Source organism: Asterias rubens, chromosome 20, assembly GCF_902459465.1.
Source record: "Asterias rubens chromosome 20, eAstRub1.3, whole genome shotgun sequence".
Lineage (NCBI taxonomy): Eukaryota > Metazoa > Echinodermata > Asteroidea > Forcipulatida > Asteriidae > Asterias > Asterias rubens.
This window is the reverse complement of record NC_047081.1, coordinates 4,663,138-4,689,170: the sequence shown is the minus strand read 5'-3', so window position 1 is coordinate 4,689,170 and position 26,033 is coordinate 4,663,138. Positions and strand designations below refer to the sequence as shown.

Here is a 26,033-nt window from a genome sequence, read left to right as displayed (position 1 = left end):
CATGTACTTGTAGGCCTATATCACAATGTTTGACTAAAACACAAACACACTTCAAACTGATCAAACAATCATGACACAATTTGTAATGGATGTCTACAGAACCTTTTGTTTTTATTATACTATTGGCAACTCAGTAAAGCACGTATGGCATTACATGTCATAGAAGGTTCTACAAAGACCAGCCACTCAAGTGGCTGCTGGTTTAAGGAAGTTTGTCCCGATAACTAACGTAAATTATGTTTCCAAAAAATGTTCACCATCAGTTTTGATTTTTAAATAAAATGTTACAGGGGTAAGATTAGAGGCTTGTGCATTAGGCGCTTTACAAATGTTTTATTATTATTATTACTATTATATCTGAAATTTGAATACACAATCTGAAAAACGTTTCATGCAGAAACGTTTCTCAGATTGAAATGTGCTAGAATCCCTCTCTTCTTTTCTTTCTAAAACTGCCTTCCCTTGAAAGGAATTATTCCTCAACATGTTTTAGATTATCAACAGCTTACCAGATGTGATATTTTAGTTACCAAAGGTATACCTATCCCTTTGTAAATTGGTCAAACTTTTTGGGAAAGTCTTGAATGACAAGTAACCCTGAAATTTCAAAAATACAGATTCCTCTTTAACTGAATGATTCCTTAAGATAATACAAATTCAGTGACGTCAACATAATGATCAGGTCAGGGGTTAAACATTCCAAAAACCAGCACCAGGCTAACTCGACATCTTTTAGTCTCCCCCAAACGTTTAGTTGGAATCACGACACTGAATTGACACTAGGGGCGTCCTTTGTTCTTCATAACAAGGACCTTTTTATCAAAAGCATCTGTGGGACATAGAAACAAAAACTTAAATCTTGGGTAACATATAATAATGACTATCAACAAGATGTTGGGATTTTAAAGGGAACAAAAAATTAAGGAAATTTGAAACTATTTTGATTAAACTAAAGGTAGAAGTTGAGGTATCCCCAATAAGAAGGGGGAACAATGCTTGGTCTATTACATTTTCAGTAATGATTAGGCACGGAATGTCATGACGAAAATGTAGGAAAACTAAGTTAGTATCTTGTTTTCGCTGCCAACAGTTTCTCAGATTATTTTTGTTTTTGTTCATTTAATAATTTTAACAAAATTTTCAACGTACAATAACAAATGTGATATACCGATATTATGTCGGCAAACGCTTCACCCTGATCAAAACAGCAGACGGATCTAACCAAGACATTATGTGCTTCTCAAATTTTAACCAAAACAATAAGACTTATTAAATAGCTTATTCTTCCCTATTTTCTTAAAAACAACTTATACAGACTGAGCCCAATCGGAACTTTGAGCTTCAACATTACATTAACGTCAACTGGTCTAAATATCGCCACGAAAACCATGGGACAAAACATCACTTCAACAATTCATCAATCTTAATTAACAAAATGTTTACCCAGCAGTGGTGTTGATTGGCTAGGGCCATAAAGCAGTTGAACACTTGACCAATCACTGTCGTCATAAGTGTTCTCGCTGAAATTTAACTCTTAACCAATCATTTCCACTGCTGTACGAGATGTTTGTGTGGATTTCACTGTTCTATTTTACCAGTGCAGTACAGACCATCAAATTAAAGAAACAACACTTTTTTTAAACTTACATTTCTCATCTAAGCCAGCTGCACTAAATGTTTGACAGTTTTCTGGAGTTGACTTACGATTTGTAATAAATGTGATTAAAAATTCACAGTATGTTTATTATGATTCCTGAATGCTGCAAAGTTAACTAGAGTCGGCAATGTTAACCCACAAGTAATTCACAACAACCCATACAAGTAGAACTACAGTTGAAGTAACTGTTTGTTTTGTTCATGGTAAGGGGTCTTTCATTTCACAGGAGAGACATTTGAACATTCCCTACTGTCAGAGTGCAGTCCAAACAGATAAGTGCAGCTTGCTTTGCATTTACCCCCTTCTAAATTAAACAGTTTACTAAACCAGTACAAACAACAAACAAACAAACAATTACAGAAATGTTACTTTGGTAGAGTGACAACACAGACTAATGTCTGACATACCTCTGAGATCTTAGACCAGCATCAAGAAATTTTCCATCGTTGGTGATTTTCAGTTTTGTAAACAGCTTTCCTTAGAGCTTGGTAATTTAAATCAACCACCAATAGTTCACCTACAACTTGTTTTTTCCTTGTGAATAAATGTGTTCTTAATTTAATTTTCTCACTAGTGTCAATAACTGACACCACATTTGAAAACTTGGGAATTCAGCCATGTGATTGATTGTCATCAATGATACTATTCCTTGAAGCAACATGCTTTCACCAACTAAGAACTCTCTTGAGAACAGAGTCAATAAACATCCCAAGACATGTCCACATACAACCTGTAGAACAGTTCAAGGTATAGAGTGCAACTACAATAGGTGTATAAATAACAAATCCATCAACATTTGTGTGACATGGTATATAACCTGTACCAGATAAACACAGTCATTAAGTAACAACTTCACTTCCTTCTGTTCAATTGTCACATCAATACCCAACAAAAAATTACTTTTTTTTATCATACAAAATGAGTTTGTTTACCATGACCAATCTTGATTGTTTCCTGTTCTTGTGTTTTTAACAAACTTTACAATAGTGCCATAACAAGCCAATCCCTCCGCTGGGATCAAGTCATGTGTAACTCTCTGACGATGCTCCCCTGTGCACAAATAAAATTTCCAGCCGTTTATTAACATTGTTTCTAGCCGAAAGTAAGAACAGAACAAAGGTGTAGATGTCCTTGCCCCCTGACTTCAATTTCCCCGCCCCTTACAAAACCCCACCCTTTCACAAAATAGAAAAAATGAAATTTACCATTTGACTGCAAAGATGCTACCACAGCAAAAATGTTCCACTCAACCAAAATGATACCCCGTTGGGTTTGTCTTAAACCCCCATCCCTTGATGTTCATAAATTAACCCCCAAGTTACTCTCCCCATCCCAACCGACTTCAGGCTTGCCTGATTTCTAGATTCCCCTAACCTTACCGCCAATAACAGGCAAAAAGGTAAGCCAACACGTTGCTCATATTTTGTCCACCACCCTCCCCCTGCAGTTTTCTTCACATCCATTTTCTAAGCACCAGAAATACATTACACTTCATCATTACAAAATAATTCTAGAACAAGGAAATCCTTGCCAGCATACAAATCAGAAGAAAAACAAAACCTTCCAAATATATACTTTAAAAATGCTTTGTGTGAGCTGAATATTTAAATCATCTTTCAGGGGAAGATACAACATCAAACATTTGTTATCTTGCCCTTCCCAATTCTCTAGTGTTCATCGTCGTTAATAAATAATTACAGAGCAACAGGCTTTGTAAAACAACTAGGGTCTCCGATTTTTCCACAACTATTGACACATATTTGCTCCTTTTCATTGAAGAAAAGTTCAAAGATATCTTCTACAGAAATACGAGCGACCAGAATTTGTTATATCTTCCCCCGTTACCCCTTTTAGTCCATGTACTCTTATCCCGTCTGTATAATCTACAACCCAACACAAGTCCCGTCTGATCTTGCAATTTGTGTACCTTAATATAAACTTCAATTTTTGGTTCTAAGAAACTGAACAACTGTACACAGACTTTATAGCTGCTACACAGCTGAAAGTATATCCAGTGCACACACACATCACATGTTGGTTGGGTAAGGTTGACTTGGTTAATTTCAGTAGCATGCAAAACATCAAAAATATACTTTTATTTTTAGGGGATCTGTATCGTCGTTAATAGATAAACTGCTATAGCGATGACAGCATGCTTGATTGAAAGTATCTGCTTAACAATTGCTGAATGTACAGTTCTGAAACAAAGTTAACCCACCTACTTATTCCAGCATCATTTAGTCTATGACATTAGTGCAAGTAACCAAACCAACCCATCTCAGTCATAGTTCAAAAACAAAGTTAACATGCATTTTTAAAGTCTTTGTCTTATATTTATAATAGAAAAAACAAAAACAAAAACAAAAAACCATATTACTGACAATTTGACACGATCACTCTACTATAGATTTCATCCTGAACAACTACACTGTGCATCTGAAATCCAATCAAACTATTGGATTTGCCAGAAACTGATTTAGTTTTTACTTTAACGTTGCCTTTGAAAAGCCTTAAGAGTAACAATAATGTCTTTAGAAATCTGCAGGAGCAGACAACTCTTGTTGCTAGAAAAATGTATTTGTCAGGAATAAACAAACAAAAATATGTTATCACTATCTAACAACTGTGCTGAAAACAGTACAGCATGTACAAAAAGAGAACAAAAATCAAGAAAAGGATAGGGTTCTAAGTGTACTTTAAGGCATGCAATTCTGAATGCACAATAATATGAGAAAACACAATGCTCTCTCTCCGAACATAAGTGGTTCGCATAATTTGCATTAAAACAGTGTAAGCAAGTAAAAGCAAGGTATGTTACATTCAGCAAATACTTCAGAATTTGCATTTTAAGTTTCCCTAAAAAAAACCTGAATAAAACATCTGATATGAGAACCCCAAACTGATACAACTGTTTCTATTTATAAATACTCAACTCTTGCAACCAATCTTTTGTCCCGATGTTTTGTCCCTTTCTGCAAATCATCAGTGACCTCTGAATGTATAAATATCTTGTATAAATATGTTCATTGAATCTTGAAGGTTTCCAGTCAATGATAAAGAAGGCACTGTAATACATGTACAACCCATCGTCATGGATATGTAGTGTCAGGGAGTTCATCCAAATAAATTACACAAGAGAAACTCAAAGAAAAGCTTCCAAAATAAACATCTTTTCAATTTGTCTGGATCTTTTTAAGTGTGAGAAACACAAATCGAGAACACTTTTTATGTAATAATTAGTAGTGCTTTCAGAATTGCATACAATGATGTAGATACTCAATATCACAAAATTCTACTCCTTCCAACAATGGACCAAAATCAAAACAGATCGTAACAAGTATGGATTAATATTGTACATGCAGTTTGGACAGATAAACATTCCTTTGCATAGTGAACGGTAAAAGCAACTGAATGCAACTATGCGAAAGTGAGGTTAGTTATTTGGTTTCATGTTGTTTGCTCCTCTCATTCGTCCATCGTGTTTTGATTTTGGTCCAGTCAGTTAGATACCACCAACACACATAAAGCCTTTGCCATTAACGTTGAGGGTTGTAGCCACGTCCAGGTCCGCCTCCTTTATTGACTCCGCCTCCCATTCCACCACGAGAACCCCCTCTCCCAGAAGCTCCACCCCTAGGTGGGCCACCACTTCCTGGCCTGGTGTTCCTTGGGCGTACTTCTGTACCCCTAGCTTTCTTCTCCTCCACATTAAGTCGATGTTCACCTCGCAACAAGATGGGCTGCATGCATAAAACCATTCAAATAATTCAATCTCAAAATGTAATTCTTTTCTAGATTTAGTAACATGATTTTTTTGTGCTCCATATTTACTTTGCAATTTTTTCTGAATCAATTATTACTAGGCAAGCTTTAAGAATTGACAATGCTGTAGTCGAGTTCCTGTAAGTCCAATCCAAGTCCAAGTCTCTTATGTCTATGGAAAGGTACACCCGTTTCACACAGATGCGCAAAGAGTAGGAGCGACTCTAAGTTGACCCAAATCAATTTTGGCTTCAGACAGGAGAACTTATCTTAACATTAATCAATTAGGTTCGGCTCATAACAAGATCGACGTCTGAAACCAAGCAAGATTCATTCCTATTGGCTGCACCAGTCGAATTTTTCGAATTCTAGCACGTTCAGTCGCTCCTAACTGTTTCAGTAGTTGAACTTTTTATGTACTTAACTAAGGATTTGGTTGGGCGCGACTCTGGAGCGCCTGTCTGAAACGGGTGTTAGTGCTGTTGGTAAGTCATTGCATCACAAGTTAGCCATCTGATGCATGTCGTTACTTGCAGCTCCAAAGCTGGCAGAGTGTAATTTTGTACTGTTTAAAATCACCCATTTCATCATTTTAGATCAAAAGCATTTCTAAATGAGAAGCTTTTAACTGTGACGAAACTAGCTCACTCCTAAATGTTCCTGGTAATCAGTGAAGCCATTTTCTGTTAATAAGGCGTGATTAACAGTAAATCTTAAATCCAACAGCAGGGTTTGTGATAACTCTAACTGTCAATCCTCACAACTGACACTCATATGGATCATTTCTGAGATACAATTTCAGCTATTTGTTGGACTAGTGACCAGATTAGCTCAATTTGTACCGTTTAAAAAGTCAAAACACCAGGAAATGAGATTGATCTCCATTGATGAATACATTTGTTCATTTTAAACATCTGGCATGAAAAAAGGGGAACAAAACACGCAAAAGCTACAAAAACCTGGCCATTAGGCCTATCTTTTGGCAATCAAAAAGACAAATATTTGTTGATAAATTTCAAACTGTTTAGAAATGACTAGATGAAATACATACCCCTTTCCTCTTGAGAGCTAAGATCTTCTGCACAGGGATATGATCCGCGAAGACGATGAATCCAAAGTAGGGTAGAGGCTTTGGTCCAGTACTCCTGTTAATCCGCATCTCTACAACTGAACCATACACTGTAACCAAACATACAATATCCAGCAATCAATCAATCAATCGGGACGTTGGCTCCACAAATATTCACTCTCCACTCTTGCATATCTTGTGCCCTTTGGTAATGTCGTTTTCCCATCTCTTCCGACAACACTATTAGTTAAGTCATTCATAATCTATCACATGGTATTCATGAACAATAGGTATTAAGTCTGATCCCAAAGGGACACAATGTCATCGTTGACAGACTTGTATGCTTTTTAACCAACTCAGATCGCATTACTTTTGGAAACTTTTCAGAGCTTGTAGAGTTTATCACTTTCTGCTCTGACAACATTGTCATAGTGAAACCCTGACCGACAAAGGAAAAACAACAAGGGTTCTTTTAATATGCACCAAGGTTACTTTGAGAAAACGTGAAAAGGCATAAAAGGCCAGCCACAGTATGCTGGTATCACAGAAGACTCCAACTTCAACATTGGTGAAAGTCTGTCCATTCTGGTAAGCCTTATTTGTAAAACAAAAAGGTCTGGAACCGGGAAAATGAGGCTTAGAATGGCCTTTACACACTACACCATTTGATAAAAACAAAACGCGACCGTGGATTTCAGTCGAAAAAGGGCAATAAAAAGTTTTTTGTTTTTTTAAAAGGGAATCAATGTGTGGTGAAGAGGTTTTCAACTAGTGGTTTGATCCCAACGAGGCCTGGTTCTTGATAATTTACCGAGGCGAAGTTGAGGTAAATTATAAAGAACCAGGCCTCAGCGGGTTTAACCCACTAGTTGAAAACAGATTCAACACACTTTGATTCCCATTCATAAATCCCTTTTTCGGTCAAAAACATCATCAATTTTTGGTCAAAAAGTAAAATGAATGCAAAAATTATAATTGTTAAATGATTTCTTTCAACACAACACCCCTCCAGCTATGAAGTGGTAGAGCCTTTCGCTGCCCTCGCGTAAACAACTCCTTATAAGGGAATGCTGTACGCGTCGCGCATATCGCGTGATGTGGCACAACTATTTCAGCCGTTGCTCTCGACCAATAGGAATGAAGAAACTGTCTTATAAGAACAGGTGCAAGGTTGCGTGTCACGTCCATGAATTAACACTTTTTACCGGTCATTAACAAAAGGTTTATGCACACCCACGTGACACGCTCTCGTTTAACATTCATAATAATTTACCTGAAAAGAATTCTCTCAGCTCCTCATCATTGACGTCCTGAGGCAGGTTACCCACAAATAACTGATGACTGTCAGGAATCTGAGATGCGCGTGGTCGATTGCCAAGCTCTGGACCCTCCATTGGTCTGCGCCCTCCAGTAGGACGACCTCTCTCCCCTGGTCTCTCACGTTCACGATCTCTATCCCTTCTTGGTTCTCTCTGGGGCAGGGGTTCTGTGTTTCCTCTTGGAGCCACACCCGGAGCATTGACGGAGGCAGAAGGTTCAGCCTGCTTCTGAATGGGGACTGGTTGTGACTGCAGAGAACACACAACAATCATTTTTCATTACAAACAGACAAGAGCTACTTGGAGTACAGTTCATCAGTTTTAACTATTGTTGTCATTGGAGTGAAGTTTCTTAACCATGACAACCGATTATGGTGCCAAAGTGCTTCACTAACACTGCTTTAGCCTTAAGAAGTGTCAGGTCTCATGGATTTTGAAAAGCACAAAAGAGAATCAAAACAATATTCATGCTGCTCTACATGTGATAGCATTGATCCATTGCACTGATGATACATAAGGTGAACTGTCTGCCCATGTTCAGATACTTAGGGAGTCAAATTAATCTCAAAGATATAGTGAGTTTGTTCCGAAGTGCTTTACTTTGTACCGAAAGGTTTACGGTTGCGATAAAATCACAACAAAGTTTCTAAATAAAGCAATACTACATGTATTAAAGGAACGTTACAGAATTGGTAAGAAGAAACAAAATTGTGAAGATCACAGATTTACATGAAACTTACACGGTCTAATGATGATGATAGTAGAAAACATGCCTTGAAATATTTCTGTCTGAAATGTCATATTTGATGAGAAATAAGTCATCTAACTTCACCTTTGGAGTTTATCGCTCAGTGAGCGTTTTATTCATTTTTAGTTTGGCATTGATGCAATGCGAAATTTGTTATTGGTTTTTCTCTATTCTCTCGTGACCCAGATGGCTGATTGATCTCAATCTTCTACAGGCGTGTCAGTTTATGTATATATGGTGGATTACATAAAGTGCTTACACTACCAGCAACTGTTTTGTCAGCAAAAACCAATTCTGTAATGTTCCTTTTAAGGAAAGAACCAGAAATAACAAGACATGATGGTTACCTGCATTGGCTGATAGGTAGCTGCTGGTGCACTGGATGAGGCAGTAGGCACACTCCTAGCTCGATCAGCCCATGATGGTACTTTAGGACCTGCAAGTGCAAATACAAATAAAATCATTTGAACACAATTTTGTACTAAAAGTCATTGATATATTTGATCTGGATGGGAATGTTTCGAAAAAGAGTAAAATCTTCCTGGTCTTTGCTCCAAGGTAAAAACATGACCTAATGGGTCCAATAAAAGAGATTACCTGTGCCAAGATGGATGATTTTTCAACCCTTTAGAACTCATACACTATTAAACATAAGGTCCTTCACACTACAGAATATCTGTGTTGGACACAGAGCAGATCCGTGTTAGTTTCAATACAGATTGAATATCCATAGCATTCAGCAGAGGGTGGGTTCGGGAGTCGTGACACTTGCGTCTCTGAGCACGACACTCAACTACATGCTTCTCTCGACCCAGGAGTAAATGGGTACCTGTGAGGGCAGAGATGGTTCTTGTGATTGCCAAGTAGCGCATATTTTAACAGGCTGTATACTCCCCAGGGAGCTGAGATGGTTTAAGGAATGAATTAAGGCCCAGTGACCAGGGGTAATAATGTCGCTTAAGAAAAAGCGCTATATAAAAACAGGTTAATATTATTATCATTAACAGGACTAAGTATTCATTTACTCAGTTTGCATGCAGATATTGAAACTATCCACTAGGCTTAATGGTACGTTACCTTTGTCCACTGGTTCCTCAGGTTCAGGTTGCTCTTCCTCAGGTTCAGGTTCTTGGTCTTCAATAACAGGAGCAGGAGGTTGAACAACCTCATCACTAATTGGAGAATCCCTTGTTATCTCAATCCCAACCTCTACTCTCTCTGGAGCCTTAGTTGGAGTGGTCTCAGGGGACTCCAGATGAGCAGTACCATTACTAAGCAAAAATAGACAGAAATACATCTCAAACAACTTCTCTAATTATTCACAAGGGAATAAATGAGTTCTTAAACAGCTCATTAAAGCCGGCAGGGCCTTTGTCTCACGGCCACAACCTAGCAAGGTTTTTAACAGCCCGGGCAGGGCTCGAATTTGGGGAAAAAATCCACAAGACCGCAGGGCTTGTTGCTCAGAATTTTTACTGGACCGGAAGATTTTTTACAAGACCAAAATTTTATTAGAAAAAAAAAAGTTAACACGATAGAACAGCAGGCCTTTTTCATCTTTTAGGAGGCTTTTTTTTTGCTGTGAAACCCAATCAATAAAGTTCCATATACCTACTTCACGTCATTCTCGCCGCCTCAAAAAAAAATCCGATTTGACAGGCAAATCACCAACAAACACTACAACGTGCAGCATTCATAAAAAGACCGTAATAAAAAAAGATTGACCAAAAATTTGACAGCAGTAGTCAGAAGCTCATCACTGTTGGTAGCCATACTAAGCAAGACGTTTGGCAACAAGACCTTACTTTTAATCCATGCAACACAGGGATGTGTGGTATTGCAACCAGACCTTCTTAATGCAAGTTCAACACTCCTTTGTAAGGTAACAGACTTTACACATGGTCAGTGGTAAACAAACATCGCTGTACTAAGGTGTGCCGCCGCGCCGGGTACCAACACATCACTCCCTCGTCCCCGCTCGCTCAATCCCCGGGTGCATAAACATAAATGGTTTGAGACTACATGTACAAGGTGTGGGCATGAGTAAACTGAATGGAAAACTTGTATGCAGCCTGATGCACGTGAAAAAAGGACGGATTGACATTCCGCAAGGGTGCTCAGAACACTGATTTGACGACAAGTTTCTAAATGAGATTGAAATACATTTTTTAATGAAAGATAATATATTTCATATAATTATTTGTAAAAGTAACTATATTAGTATGCATAAAAAAAACACAAGACCACCGGACTTGTTCGGCATAAAGTTTACTGGACCGAAGCTAAAATCACTGGCCTCGGGCCTGCGGTCCAGCGTGAAATTCGAGCCCTGAGCCGTTTAAGAACAAGTCACTACTCTTTTATTCCCATTCAAAAATGCCCTTTTTGTTAAAAGGCGTAGGAAACTCTGTAAAACCTTATCTGAACCGTTAGAATTTGCACACGGAGTAATGCATGGGCTAACCCGCACAAATGAAATACGAAAGCAACCGGTTATTAACAGACGCGCTCTCCAATATTAGGAATAGCGAAACTGTCTGGGGTATTTATGAATACTATTTTATATTATAAGCAGCATTTGTAAACTGCTTTTCCACCCTTAAAAAAGCAAATGAAAGCCACAGAGTAAATGTATCACACAAGTGAGATTTAAGATGCTTTTTAAACTGGGAAGTGGAAGTCACATTAGCTAATAAATGAGGATTGAGTTCCAGAGTGTTGGAGCAGTGCATGAGAGTGAATGGTCTCCAGGCTTCTTATTTCACTTTGGCCAATCCAGGGTATTCCGCCATGATGAGTGCAGATTGAAGGCAGAATAGTAACTCTGTGAGGTATAGTGGATCCTTGTTTCAAAGAGAGTCTTCTTACGATTTGTTAATTATGATCAAATTATGCATTCATGAAAAGATAAATACTACCCTTCAGTTGTCGTTTAACACTCTTGCAATACCATTCACTGTGGTTTTAAATGATAGATGGAACTATGCCAGCCTGCAATATGATACCATGAGGGAATGCATGTATACAGAACAGTTAGTTCTGTGCAGAGTGGAGCCACCATACACAACCTTGGCAGTCAAATGGTTTCAAATGGTTGGTCAACTCACTGGAAAATGTTGGCAAGAGTCACTGACGGTAGGAGGGTTAATTTAACATATTACCACATCACAGACCAAGGTAAACAAGTGGTGAAGCCTGATAGTTACCTGACAACAGTTGAAGGATGCTCATAGTAGGTTGTTACAGAGGGCTCTGGAACCGTGATCTCAGCAGGAAGTACTGGCTCCGACACTACATCATCACCATCAGATGCTGATAGAAACAACAGACAAATAAGGATAAACTAGGATTGAGTACGATTGCATAGACAACATCTAGGCCCAATGTCATGGCTCTGCTTACCGCCAAATACTGCGCTTATGATTACGTTTCCCCGCTTATGTGCAAGTGACGTATTTCTGCGGTAGCCTTGTAAGCGTAGAATGCCCAGTAATGTGGAGTGCGCATGCGCAGAAGCCAAAATTCCCCGCTAACCACTCAAATATGCTTGCCTTAAAGGCAGTGGACACTATTGGTTATTACTCAAAATAATTACTGGCATAAAACCTTACTTGGTGACAAGTAGTGGGGAGAGGTTGATGGTATAAAACATTGTGAGAAACGGCTCCCTCTGAAGTGCCATAGTTTTAGAGAAAGACGTAATATTCCACGAATTTGATTTCAAGACCTCAGATTTAGAACTTGAGGTCTCGAAATCAACCATCTAAACGCACACAACTTCGTGTGACAAGGGTGTTTTTTTCTTTCATTATTATCTCGCAAGTTCAATGACCGATTGAGCTCAAATTTTCACAGGTTTGTTATTTTATGCTTATGTTGAGATACACCAACTGTGAAGGCTAGTCTTTGACAATTACCAATAGTGTCCACTGCCTTTAAGCCCAGAATTATCTGCTACCGTAAGCACAGAATCCCGATTCTGTGCTTACGGTAAGCAGAGCTATGAAATTGGGCCACAATCAACAGATTTGTTTTTATGGTAAACACCATCATTCAGTGCATTGCTCCGATACATCTTTATTTTTTTAGCAATTTTCGATGCATCTACTGATGTAACCAGACATAATATCTGATCCTCAGAAAAAGTAGGAACATTTTATTGAGTACATGGACAGACCTACATAACCAAAAATTATATTAGGCAATTCCAGACAATTTTCCTCCTAAAGTCGATGGTCCCACGTCTTGTATAACGCATGTAAATGAACCCAGTGCACTTTTCAAAAAGAAAAGGGGTTCGCCACGGTGGTCCTGGCTGTGACTGCTAAAAGCGCCATTGCTACATAATTGGGTCTTAACTTTCAATAACCTCTCTTTCTGTATAAATGTATATTTCTAACTAAATTTACTACCTTGTTGTTAGAAATGCGTGCTATAAAAGACTTTGATATTCTTATTATTAGCTTGAAAAATTATTTGCCGAGGGCATAAACACCAGATATCAGACTAAAGTAGAAAAAATATCTATGAAGTACAAGAGGTTTTACAATTACATTACCTACTTCCTATAATAAGTGTAACAACTTCAAATTTCTACAAGTACAGGCTCATGTTTAATGTTAACATACCACTTGCACACAAGTCATTCTCAGGCTCAGAATCAGTATCGTTGAAGACTTCATCCTGGTAACGAAAGATGTCATTGCGCACGTAGTACTTCTTAGCAGACTGAGGTGCCAGCACGAATGTCTGCATGAAGCGGCGCATTGGCTCTCCATTGTTAGACAGCTCTCCTGTCACCTGCATCAAATCAATCATTACATCATCAACTAATAATATTAATAACAAACTATTATAAAGCGCATTTCACAATAACCGTCTTAATGCGCTTTACATTAGTCCCCTGGTCATTGGGCTAATAACAACCTGGGCTATTGTTTAAAGCGCTCTAAAGGTTTTTTCATTCACAATATCAACCTCAAGCCTTGCAGGCATTACTGGGTGAAGAGAAACAATTATAGTAGAGCATCTTGCTCTAGGACACAAGTCTTACAACAGGGAATCAAACCCATACTCCGGTGACTTAACCACCAGAACTTGAATTCGACAACTACAGCAAAGACTCTAGTGATGGGGGACAGGCAGAGGAAACAGCTGATCATATCCTAACCGAGAGAAAGAGTCCACTTAACTGTAGAAAGGGTCATTAACAATGCTTGCTTTAAGGGCTCAACCTTTGTGGGGGGAATCCACAAGACCACAGGACTTGTAGCTCAGAATCTTTACTGAACCAGGATTTTATTTACAAGACCAAAGTCAAAATGAGACTAGAATCAAAATGAGAACACAGCTTAATCATCTAAATTGTTTCATTTGAACAAAACACTTAGAGAAGATTATCTTTTCTGTTTTACATGTATTGGTGACACTCAACTTAAACTCAACTAAAACATCATTATTTTGAGACAGAGAAGTTGAATTGAGAAAAAACTAAGACCACCATCCTTGTAGTTACATACTTGTCCTGTCTGGAGCCTACTGACCCAATGCTGAAAACCACTGGCCTCTAACACTGTCTATGTTGGATGTGTCTGTCAGATGACAAGAGTATGTGTCGTTAAAGGTCAGCGTACTATACAATCTCAGATTCCATAACATACCTGAACCACAACACCATCTCCCAGGGTGGCATGGCTATCCACCTGCCTTATCTTGGCGTGACAGTCACAGAAACAAAGGGACAAAATCTTCTCATTGATGTCCTGTAAAGAAAACGGAAAGACACCAAATAACAATGGGGCTTAACTTCACAAGATTTGGTCCAATAAGTTAGCTTGTACATGTACAAAAGAAGAACACTGTTGTGATCAACTTAAAGCATCAATGAAAATAAAACCCAACAGTTTGAGGCTGCAGAAAATCCAGGTCATAAACAAGACATTTGTTTTGTGTGGCCCAACCAAGTTAGTGGGTTATGGCAGAACATTGTGCTAATAGTAACACCTGTTTTGCCTACTTGCTATTATATGAGCATACATGGTTCTTTCTTTATACAAGTGCAATAAACACTTTGAAAATTTGAAAATAGGAATTTTACATTGTTTTTGTTTACAAACAAAGTAGGCTATAGCAAAAAAAGCTTCTTGATACATACCCTTATCTGTACCCATATTGAAAGCCACTTCCAAGTTGACATGTTGCTTTTACGAACTACTAGGACAATATAATTTGTTTATAAGATAAAGAAGAAAAGTGCTCATACCATTTGACCATAGACAGGCTCCTCTGGGTTGCCATCAGGGTCCACACCACCATGCACAAAGGAGGAGTTATTCAGATAAAACCTGAAACATAAATACACATCATATTATTACAAGAATCTGTTGGAATTCAGATAGGATAGCCTCAAATATGTAAGAAATTTGTTTAAAGGCAGTGGACACTATTGGTAATTACTCAAAATAATTATTAGCATAAAACCTTTCTTGGTAACGAATAATGGGGAGAGGTTGGTATAAAACATTAATAATAATAATAATAGTAAGACATTTGTAAAGCGCCTAATGCAAAAGCCACTAAGCGCATTAAAGAAACAATAAAATAAACAATTAGAGAAAGATACAAGATACAAATAGGCAAATTACAAAAAAGAAGCTTTAAACAAATGAGTTTTCAACAAGGACTTAAAACATTGTTAAGTATTAGCTTGGCGAATATGCACAGGAAGACTATTCCAAAGAAACGGTGCGGCGTAAGAAAAAGATCTGTGGCCATAAAAAATGGAAGAAGCTCTAGTAGCAGAAAGCAATGACTGTTGAGATGATCATAAAGTCCGAGTAGGGGAATAATGATGAACAAGTTTAGATAAATAAGCAGGAGATTGACATGTTTGAGCCTTGAAAGTTAACAGAAGAATTTTGAAAACTGTTCGAAACTTAACTGGGAGCCAATGCAATTGCATTAGTACAGGTGTAATATGGTGAGAACCAAGCAGACAAGAAACGAGGCGAGCAGCAGTGTTCTGTACACGTTGAATTTTAGCAAGATCTTTATCGGGGAGTCCATACAGAAGTGAATTGCAGGAATCAAGTCTAGTAGTGACGAAGGCATGAACAAGACGAAGAGTAGTTGCTTCATCCAGGTAGCGGCGAATTTGTGATATTTTCATTGAGAGAAACGGCTTCCTCTGAACGACGTAGTTTTCAAGAAAGAAGTAATTTTCCACAAATTTGATTTCAAGACCTCAAGTTTAGAATTTGAGGTCTCGAACACAAACATCTGAAACCACACAACTTCTTGTGACAAGGGGTTTTTTTTTTCTTCAGGTTTGTTTGTTATTTTATGCATAAGTTGAGATACAGCAAGTGAGAAGACTGGTCTTTGACATTTTACCAATAGTGCCCACTGGCTTTAAAAGACACTGGACACTATTATTGGTTATTGTCAAAGACCAGTCATCTCTCTTGGTGTATCTCAACATATGCATAAACTAACAAATCTGTGAAAATTTTAGCTCAATTGGTCGCTAAAGTTGCGAGATAACTATCAAAGAAAAAACACCCTTGTCAAACGAAGTTGTGTGCTTTCTGATGCTTGATTTTGAGACGTCAAATTCTAATTCTGGGGTCTCGAAATCAAATTCGTGGAAAAAAAAGTTCTTTCTCAAAAACTACTTCACATCAGAGAGAGCCGTTTCTCATACTGACTTATACTACCAACCTCTCCCCATTACTTGTTACCAATTATTATTTTGAGTAATAACCAATATTGTCCACTGCCTTTAAAACTCTACCTCATTCATCCCTCACCCAGAGTTGAGTTCGGACTGGTCCATTCTTTGTCACCTGCCAGGTGCTATCTTTATTATTTACCAAGTACACACTAGAGTATTCAGGCACATGGTAAATGCGCATGACAAGTAGACTTACGCCCGAGTGTTGTACATGTACATCTTGTCACATCGCTCTAGCGACATTCGACACATGCACAAACTTATCATGGTGCACTTTATTTCACAGTCGTTATTTCCCCTTGCTCCAAATAACATTGTTCTGGTAACTGAATAAGTATGAAGTATAGTAAAGCAAATAAAACTTCTTCTTTTTTTCCAGTGAATAGTCGATATGAGCTCCCCTCCATTTTCAAAGTTGACAGACTAGTTCCCTTCTCCTCAGGAACTAGTTCGCCAACTTCCAACATGTTCAATAACCTATCTGCGTAGTATGTTGTCCAATATACAGAGATGCCAACATTGAATTTTAAAAAAGAGTAGCATCTCCCAAATGTTAAGGGCGAGCGCAGCTTGGGCTCCCTAAACCGATCTTTCTATTACTCTCTACAATGCTAATTAGCTCATTTTCAGGCATTGTTGTGAAATAACACTTACCTGTATGCATCAACAGAACAGCTACAAATGTTTATAATGGCCAGTGAAAAAAAACTTGAAAAAACCCTGATTTCCCTCATCTTCTGACTATGTTTCAAAAATAAATGTAACATAAAAAAGGGTGGCCTTACTTAAATGTATGATAAAAAAGGGTGGCCTTACTTAAATGTTTTTGTTGTAATGATCAGAAACGCAACAACAAGCTATTGGGAGAGAGAGAGGGAAAAAAAAAAAAAAAAAAAAAACGTGTCCGGATTTTGGGCAAAAAATACGTGTCCGTATTTTGGGCATTGTCTGGACATCGGCGCTACAATTACTGGTAGGAAAACATGACAACTGTCTAGCTTAGACCTCACAGGCCACTCAGTTGAAGGTATTTTTGTTCAGAAGGTCTCCTTTTTTTGTTGCCATTATTTCGTACTTTTTTTGCCAAGCTTCGATACAGTACATGTACAGCCAGCGTGGGCACAATAATAGTGGATACATGAGGAATGAGGTTACTGTGACACGTTAGCTCACACACAACCTCAATTCCCCACGCACGTGTGCACTATTCCCCATCGTGTAATAGAGATCAATGGGTACGATCTTGCAGAAATGCACTAGCGTAAAAAATGCACACTCAGCCGGCCAGCCAGCGGGGGAGGGGACGCAACAATCATTATGTCGAGACACGTACATTGTTCGAGTGAATTCGCCGCTATTATTCAACACTGCGTTCTAAAATTAAAAGTGTCTTTTTCTTTTGTTACAATTGTTTTGATATTTTTCTTAATTTTTATTTCCACTTAATAGTTCATTAGTTGTTTGCATGTATTGTACAATTTAATAAAATTATATTGGGCGGCTTGTTTAGCGTGTTTTATTGAGTATTATCGTAGCGTCGTAGTCACGGCTCGAAATCGTATTTGCTACGCCCAAATCGTGTATGTTGGTATCTCTGAATATAGGACAACATACTACTTATATCTCTACTGTTGAGCTGGAGGTTATTACATGTACCATAAATGAGCAGTGTAGAAATGTGTTACATTTGGTGTCACACATTGAAATGTTCAAGGAATGCTGATACACGTATTTAGTTTGACGTGACAATTTCTATCATTTCATTAACTTCCCCTCCAAATAATCGACTTCCCTTCCTCTTGGTTAAGTCAAGGCATAAAAAGAGTCAACCTACATGAAGTATTTAACACTCTCAAATGAGCCTGCATGCTACATGTATGTATTTAGAACCATGAAATCATGACGCTTTAAAACCAAAATGTATATCAGCCACAAACTTTTCAAACCAAGGTGTATATCAGCCCTACCTGTGTAAATGCTCCGGCCCACGATTCAGCAACGTGTAATACTGGCGCACAAACTCACGGCCGACGGACTCGGGACTGACCACGGCATTATTTCCTATAACAGTAACATCTGAGGTGTTGGGCGCCGCAGATCTATGCGCACTCGAGGGTGCAGCCAAAGGCGCAGGCTGAGGGTTGGTGGCCATTACCATGACTGTCCAACTACAGAGGGAAACATAACAAAGGAAACAACATTTAGTTAAAATCTGTATCAGTATCATACATGTACCTTGGGGTATGTACACCAATCATGCCTCAATAGAGAGCTTCATTTCTTTACCGTTTCATCACGTAGTTGAGAAGCCTGATCATTACGAGTACATGAAATTGCTATGATTCAGAACAACCATTTAGCAGTAACCTTTTATTTATTCAAGTAAACTTTTAACCTGTTATTCAATCTTTGTGTTCAATTACATTCATAAATACCTCAGACAGTTTCGCTATTCCTATTGGTGGAGAGCGCATCACGTGGGTGTGTATAAACCTTTGTTTATGACTAGTAAAAAGTGTTGAAACATGGGCGTGACACGCGAGCTTGCACCTGTGCTTATAAGACAGTTTCTTCATTCCTATTGGTCGAAAGCAACGGCTGAAACAGTTGTGCCACATCACACGATACGCGCGAAGCATTCCCTTATAAGGAGTTGTTTACCTGAGGGCCTTACCATTTCATAGCTGGGGGTGTTGTGTTGAAAGAAATCATTGAACAATTATAATTTTTGCTTTTTTTTTTACTTTTGACCAAAGTGTTCATGTATTTTGACCGAACAAGGTATTTATGAATGGGAATCAAAGTGGGTTGAATTGGTGTTTTCAACTAGTGGTTTAAACCCACCGAGGCCTGGTTCTTGACAATTTACCTCGACTTTGTCTCGGTAAAATTATCAAGAACCAGGCCTCGTTGGGGTTAAACCTCTAGTTGAAAACCTCTTCACCATACATTGATTCCCTTATTTATGTACCTCTAGGTGTGTACAAATAAGAAGGTCAGAGGTAGTCAGGGCATGGTCAGGGGACCAGCAGGGCTGTAACTACTTGTTTTAATAAGATCTACATGTAGTTTAAGTGAAAACTGTGCCTTCGGTGCAAGTATTGTGGAAAGGTTCCTTAATTTTATGTAACAAAACCTTTCTATGGAAATGATACATTAAATACAAAATTAGTTGATACAATTAAGTTTACACCATACATGTACATGTACATAATGTCAAGGGCCATTACAAATGTAAACTAACCATACAGTAATAGTTGTTTCTACCTTTAGCAGAAACCCACATACTGAACTATTCATCTGAACATCACCACAGCAATGACTGGACAACACATCTATACCAACTGTGTGTAGCTTCATGCTTAGTTACCTTTTCCTCAAATATTGAGGGGAAAAAACACAAATATGCTGCTCATGCCTCATAAATCAAGGACTTCTCTTTGTTCTCCCATTGTTTTTGTTTTTCAGTGCCATTCCCTATGGTTTTGAAAGCAAAGTAAGGATGTTCTCTTTCTGTCCAAACACCTGGATCTTTTTGTTCACCCTTGATGACAATGGGTAGACAGGCTCACAGTCCACACACACAAACGGTTTTAAAACAACTACTCTTGTGAAATGTATTCAAGAATTATTTTTTCTGCTGAAATAGTTTGTGTTCTTTTTATATATATTTAAAATCACTAGACAGTTTGAGAAACAACCTTGCGGATAATTAGCTGGCATGTTTGTGTGAATCTGCGATTGAACTCTTAGTCTACACTGTAACGTTGCGTTTATTTACAAAGATTTTGTTCACGCCATGTAATAAAATTGTGCTTTGTTTTGCATATAAAAAATTTCGTATGTAGTATGGAAAATGAATACAGCTTGGCAAACCTGTTGCACACCTGTCCAAAACAAAATATGGATGCAATGACTTGAAAGGACCTGATTTCTCTGACATGATGATGAAAACACAAATAAAATTAAAATGCCGGGACATTCTCAGCTTTTTGGATGAATTTGTAGCACTCATTACAAATGACATTCCGAAATAACTCAATTTTCATCTGAGCTACTGGCTCAATATTGAAGCCACTAAGTCTCTGCACTAAGCTTTAAGCAATTCATCATCGTAGTCCATCCTGATATAATTTTATTTCATCCTGAGGCCACACTCACTTCCTTCATAACGATGCTTAACACCAATTCCATAACAACGCATTTGATTATACTCAACACAGAGCTGAACTTCAACAAATTTTCATGTCGCGATTTCTTAACTGGATATCCGCAATGGGCGCGAATACCTATTTATAAACCGGATAGTCATGTAATTACAACCAAGTAACCGGATATTCTTTAATATCCGAAGATCCTCGGACGTCGGGCGACAACTGAGAGGAATGTTTTGTCTGAATCCTGATGTAATTTGTTCAAAGAATACGAAAGTTTTCCTTCACGTAGAGTCAATCACAATGAAAAGAATAAGCAAATCGCCATCTTTAAATTAGATCCGGTTATTTTTCATGATTGAACCGAGTGACACTGTCTAAAACCAATATCAATCCGCCCATAAGGTCTCATTCACAAACGAACAGCACCCTTTTTTTTTTTTTTTACTAGCGCCCTATAGCAGTGAAAAAAGACTATTCGAATATCCGGTTAATTTCGGATAGTTGGCCAGCAGTAACCAAATACCAAAATTTCACTATTCGCCCAGCACTACTTTGAATGGTCGCAACAGCGCAACGTTTTGCACTCAAGGGTTGTCTTTTTAACCCTTTTTGCAAATTGAGTGATTTCCTCAATCATCTTCACACTTCCTAGACAGGAGAATACAAAATTATGTAGAATATATACTTTAATTAAAGAATTTGATATTAAACAGACAGTGAATACTGAAATTCTGTTGAAAAACCTTGCCGATGTAACACATTTCAGAGACCATAAAACTGTGTAGTTCCAGCGTCTATTTCATTTATTGTCTGCTCAGTTTTCAGGATTCAGTTCCGCTTAATGTTTAAGCAAATATTTGTGGTCTGACCATCAGTAGAGCCTATTTAATACATCTTAATGTCATGCTGTCCTGTCAGTGTCACGAAAATTGCTTAAAGAGTAAAAACACAGCGATTTGTACATGTGAATGTAGTGTCATAAAACATTCATGACATTGTGCAACCGCGATCCATCCATGGTGACGCAACATCTAGCAGTGTACAGCACCTGCGGCTGCGGGCTGAAATAAAAGACTTAATAATAAAAGTAAAACCATACAAATTATGGTATAAATGAAAAAAAACCATCATCAAATAAATTTCCCCGCAGAAAAAAAGACAAAAAAAACAACAACTTTTTGGACATAAAAATAGAATGACAAAGCTGCAAAACTATGGAAAAAAGGTGATGTTGTGGTCACTTAGTCCGGTTGCCACTTCATCCTGACGTGCCGACAGCTTTTGGCTAAAATATTCTCTTTGTCACACACAGAGATTGACCAATCATGAAAAAAGAAGACTGCCAACAAAATAGTTTTTTGAAACATTTTGCAATCGCCGGCTAAATAAATTATTTTTACATTAAAAAATGCCCTTTTTGTAAACATTCATGACATACAGAAGTTCAGAAACAAACATGTTAAATAACAATCACAATAAATATACTTTTTTTAGTTCACTTTCAAGTCAAGTCCAAATAACTTAATACAGGGGGTATTTTTAACAGAGAAAATAAACTAAACAGGTTCGAACATGCAGCATGATGATCAGAAAGTGGACCTGAATTATTGTTGAGTGAAGTTATGGAGTGAAATTATGGATGATTTTGCAGTCATTGTCTCAACAGGAATGCAGTTTTTACATACATTCTTCTTATTATAAAAGATAGCCTAGATAAAATTAAAATGCGACACGAACAAACATGGTAAAGTTAAAAAGACAAGATCGTTATGACGTGATTATTATTATGACGAGTAGGAAGTGTTTCACGTCTCGGCACAATGGTTTAAGAGACAGAAGGTTCCAACAATTTGGGTTTTAAAAGAACCTCAAATTTCTTCTTTTCCAACTCCGATTTACATCACCTACCTTACACAAGTTTATCAGGTCCTCTTTTCCCCTACTGTATTAAAATGTCATCGGCATACGAAAAGAAGTCCAATTTTAAAACGAATTAAAAAAATCTTGGCTTTTATTTTCTTTTTCGTCAGTGGGAATCCCGCGTGCACATGCACACATAATGCATGACATGCATGATGCGCAATGTCAAACGCGATCGCAACAGGTTTGCGCAGTTTTTGCTCCTTAGGTACCAATCGTGAAACCCATCTTATGCTTATTATTCAAAGCACGCCCTCTACTATAACCTCTCCGATCCATGGACGGTTGTTAAAAAATCTTTGGGCCGCAGGCGTGTATGGTGGGATTGTTCTGCTCTGTGTATCATAAAGTTATTTCAAGGTGCAAACTGTGTATTAATTTTGATATAATAAAAACATACATTTTGCGCAATCTTAGGGAATAATTCTCTACCATTCGTAAAGTGTCATATGTATGCAGCAGCGTAACAGTTACTTTTTTAGGGGGGAAGGGGGGGGGGGGGGGGCGGCACACATTTTTCTAGGGGGCACTTCAGAAAATGGCCTATCCAGACCAAGCTTTTAGGGGGGATCTGTCCAAGATAGAACGCGTAGCCTTTGCGGCTAGGGCTCCGCGGTTGCATTCTAGTGCTCTGGCGCAATCTAAGAACAGAAAAAAAAATCCAAATTAATTGAGCTTGATGTGGTCGTTTTTATTTGAGCAATTCTTAATTTTTGTAACAAAACATAGAGCAGTATCAGATTCTTTCAAATGCATGAATCACACAATGAAAACAAGTTGAGTATCCGTTTACATCACCAAAGCATTCAAATGCATGAATCACACAATGAAAACATGTTGAGTATCCGTTTACATCACCAAATCATTCAAATGCATGAATCACACAATGAAAACAAGTTGAGTATCCGTTTACATCACCAAAGCATTCAAATGCATGAATCACACAATGAAAACATGTTGAGTATCCGTTTACATCACCAAATCATTCAAATGCATGAATCACACAATGAAAACAAGTTGAGTATCCGTTTACATCACCAAAGCATTCAAATGCATGAATCACACAATGAAAACAGTGAGTATCCGTTTACATCACCAAAGCATTCAAATGCATGAATCACACAATGAAAACAAGTTGAGTATCCGTTTACATCACCAAAGCATGTTTTGCAACCCCCGCCAAAAGATACTACAAAATAATCTCAGAGCAATGAGCGGTTTGCCAAATTTCGTCTCCGATCACGCTTAGATTTTACCAGGCAGAGAAAAGTCCAATATTTTTAGCTAATAATAATTCAAAAAACTATTGCCCTTTAGTCTCGCGTGCACTTTTTGAATGAATTTGAAAAATGTTCATCTCCGATCACGCTGATTTCAACCAGTAGCAACCAGTAGCTTCAAAAGCCCCACAAAAGTAATGTTTACAGAAATAATCTCAGAGCAATACAAAAAATTAATGAGCGTTTTCAAATGTGTTCATCTCCGGTGACGCTGAGATTGAACAAGTACCTTCAGAACACAGTTTCAATCATTGAGTTATCCGCCGCCAGTGCGTTCCATAAAAGTTTATAAAACTTTACTTAATATTAATAACTTAACTTAAAATTCAAGGGGGGCGGGGCACCCAAGGGGCAGTTGCATCGGGGGCCGGGGTGACGTTAAGCTAGCTGCCGTCATGATACACAGCCGGGGGCTTTGCCATACTCTTCGGGTGTCACCATGATGTCACCCACTTAAGCGTAGACACATCTTGAAATCATGCAGTCCACAATAGGCACTGCTTTGTTCCGTCTCTACTTCAAGTTGACGGCCCATGAACCAGTCCGGTTTTTAGACATCGTAATGGCCCAAACCGGATCAATTCGAGCGCCTGCTGTGGTCTAAGCTCGGTTAAAGGCAGTGGACACTATTGGTAATTACTAAAAATAATTATTATCATAAAACCTTTCTTGATACGAGCAATGGGGAGAGGTTGATGGTATAAAACACTGTGAGAAACGGCTCCCTCTGAAGTGCCATAGTTTTTGAGGAAGAAGTAATTTTCCACGAATTTGATTTCAAGACCTCAAGTTTAGAACTTGAGGTCTTGAAATCAACCATCTAAACGCACACAACTTCGTGTGACAAGGGTGTTTTTTTCCCCATTATTATCTCGCAAGTTTGATGACCGACTGAGCTAAAATTTTCACAGGTTTGTTATTTTATGCATAATTATATTGAGATTCACCAACTGTGAAGGCTAGTCTTTGACAATTACCAATAGTGTCCACTGCCTATAAGGCTTTCCCCAAGTCCAGGCTCTCCCTAACTTCAGGATGTCACAAAACCCAAGCTGGCAGAGATGGGAGGTTATGTTGAAACATAGAGAAAGGGTTGAAGAGGCGACCACCGCCGCCCCGCGTGTATGACCCGGTCATTCAACATGTAGTTTTGTTTGTTTTGGTTTTTTTTTTTTTTGGGGGGGGGGGCAGCTTCCGTATCCGGTGTGGCGGTTTCAACTTTCCGCCGTGTTCAGTTTTCCGAATGACCAAATACGGTAACATTACGTCATGCGATGCCTGTGCACAGCAAGCGAAAGTAGTCCATTTTTAGTGCCGTATTGAGTCATCCGTGTTACTCTCCGGTAGCTGTCATGGCGGCGTCCACGAGTACAACGAGCGGCGAACGCGTGGATCGTATGAGAGAATTTGGTGTGAAGACCAAGCAAATTATCCTGTATTTATACCGAACGAGCGTCAGAGAATCAGAAGAATTTTTTATTATTCTGGTTTAGTTTATTACATTTATTTATTACCGTTTTTTATTTTATTTTATTTGTTTAGTTATTTTTTTTATTTCACTGAACTACAATACTTGCCAGGGTACTCGCGGCGGTATTTTTGTCTGGCTACGTCACCCGGAAAACTGAACACGCCGGAAAGCTAAAACCGTTCGAACAACGTGTTGAAATGTCCGGCAACGTCACCCGAACACGGCGGACGACTGAAACCGCCACACCGGCCACCACGGTGACTTTCTAAGGAGTTTATTTGATTAATGTGCATGATGGAAGTTTGACTTTATTTCTCTTTGTTTAATATTCATCTTGAGGAATTGGTAGCTAAAAACACTTGACATTTAAACAGGTAAATAATTCAAGGGCATAATCGTGTGTATTATACGGAATGGAACTCTCAATACTCATGACAAAGGAACTTATAAATGGAACTTGTAGCGAATAGTGTTGTCAAGACCACATACCCGAAAGTTGCTTATTTCACATGAATTCGAATCTGTAAAAGTTAAAAGCAAATTGTATAATAGAGAGCGTGTGCCTCTGCTACATTCTGATGGCAACCCTTCTGGACAGGGTAAGGATACAAGTTTTGACCTAAATAAATCAAGGGAGACAAAGTGATGGGCGGATACAGAAAGTATCAATGGCGGGAAAAAAATTCTATTAAAAAACGTTTTCGCTGATTTTGAAGAAAATTCCTTTACGGATTAAGTGTTTTGTTGAAAGAGGTTAGAATTGTTAACGGTTGCCGACACTATGAAAAGAGCGTATATTTTGGGGCAGTGATTTAAGAACATAGTTGATGCAGAAATATTGGATGGTTATGTTGGGGAAAAATCTATCAATGTAGATGACATTTCAGATTAGACAACTATTTGCAGCTAGTTTAGTTG

General features: G+C 38.2%; 1 protein-coding gene across 1 annotated transcript; it reads right to left on the bottom strand.

Moving 5' to 3' along the window:
• Positions 1–1,004: 1,004 nt before the first annotated feature.
• Positions 1,005–22,520, bottom strand: LOC117303678 (ras GTPase-activating protein-binding protein 2-like). Its single transcript, XM_033787937.1, has 11 exons — positions 22,353–22,520; positions 18,255–18,455; positions 14,818–14,899; positions 14,216–14,317; positions 13,184–13,355; positions 11,762–11,867; positions 9,633–9,826; positions 8,903–8,991; positions 7,762–8,056; positions 6,471–6,598; positions 1,005–5,397 (listed from the first exon to the last, which is right to left on the bottom strand). Exons 2-11 carry the CDS (start codon positions 18,443–18,445, stop codon positions 5,194–5,196), a joined length of 1,563 nt encoding a protein of 520 aa, XP_033643828.1. The 5' UTR covers positions 18,446–18,455; positions 22,353–22,520; the 3' UTR covers positions 1,005–5,193.
• Positions 22,521–26,033: the final 3,513 nt, after the last annotated feature.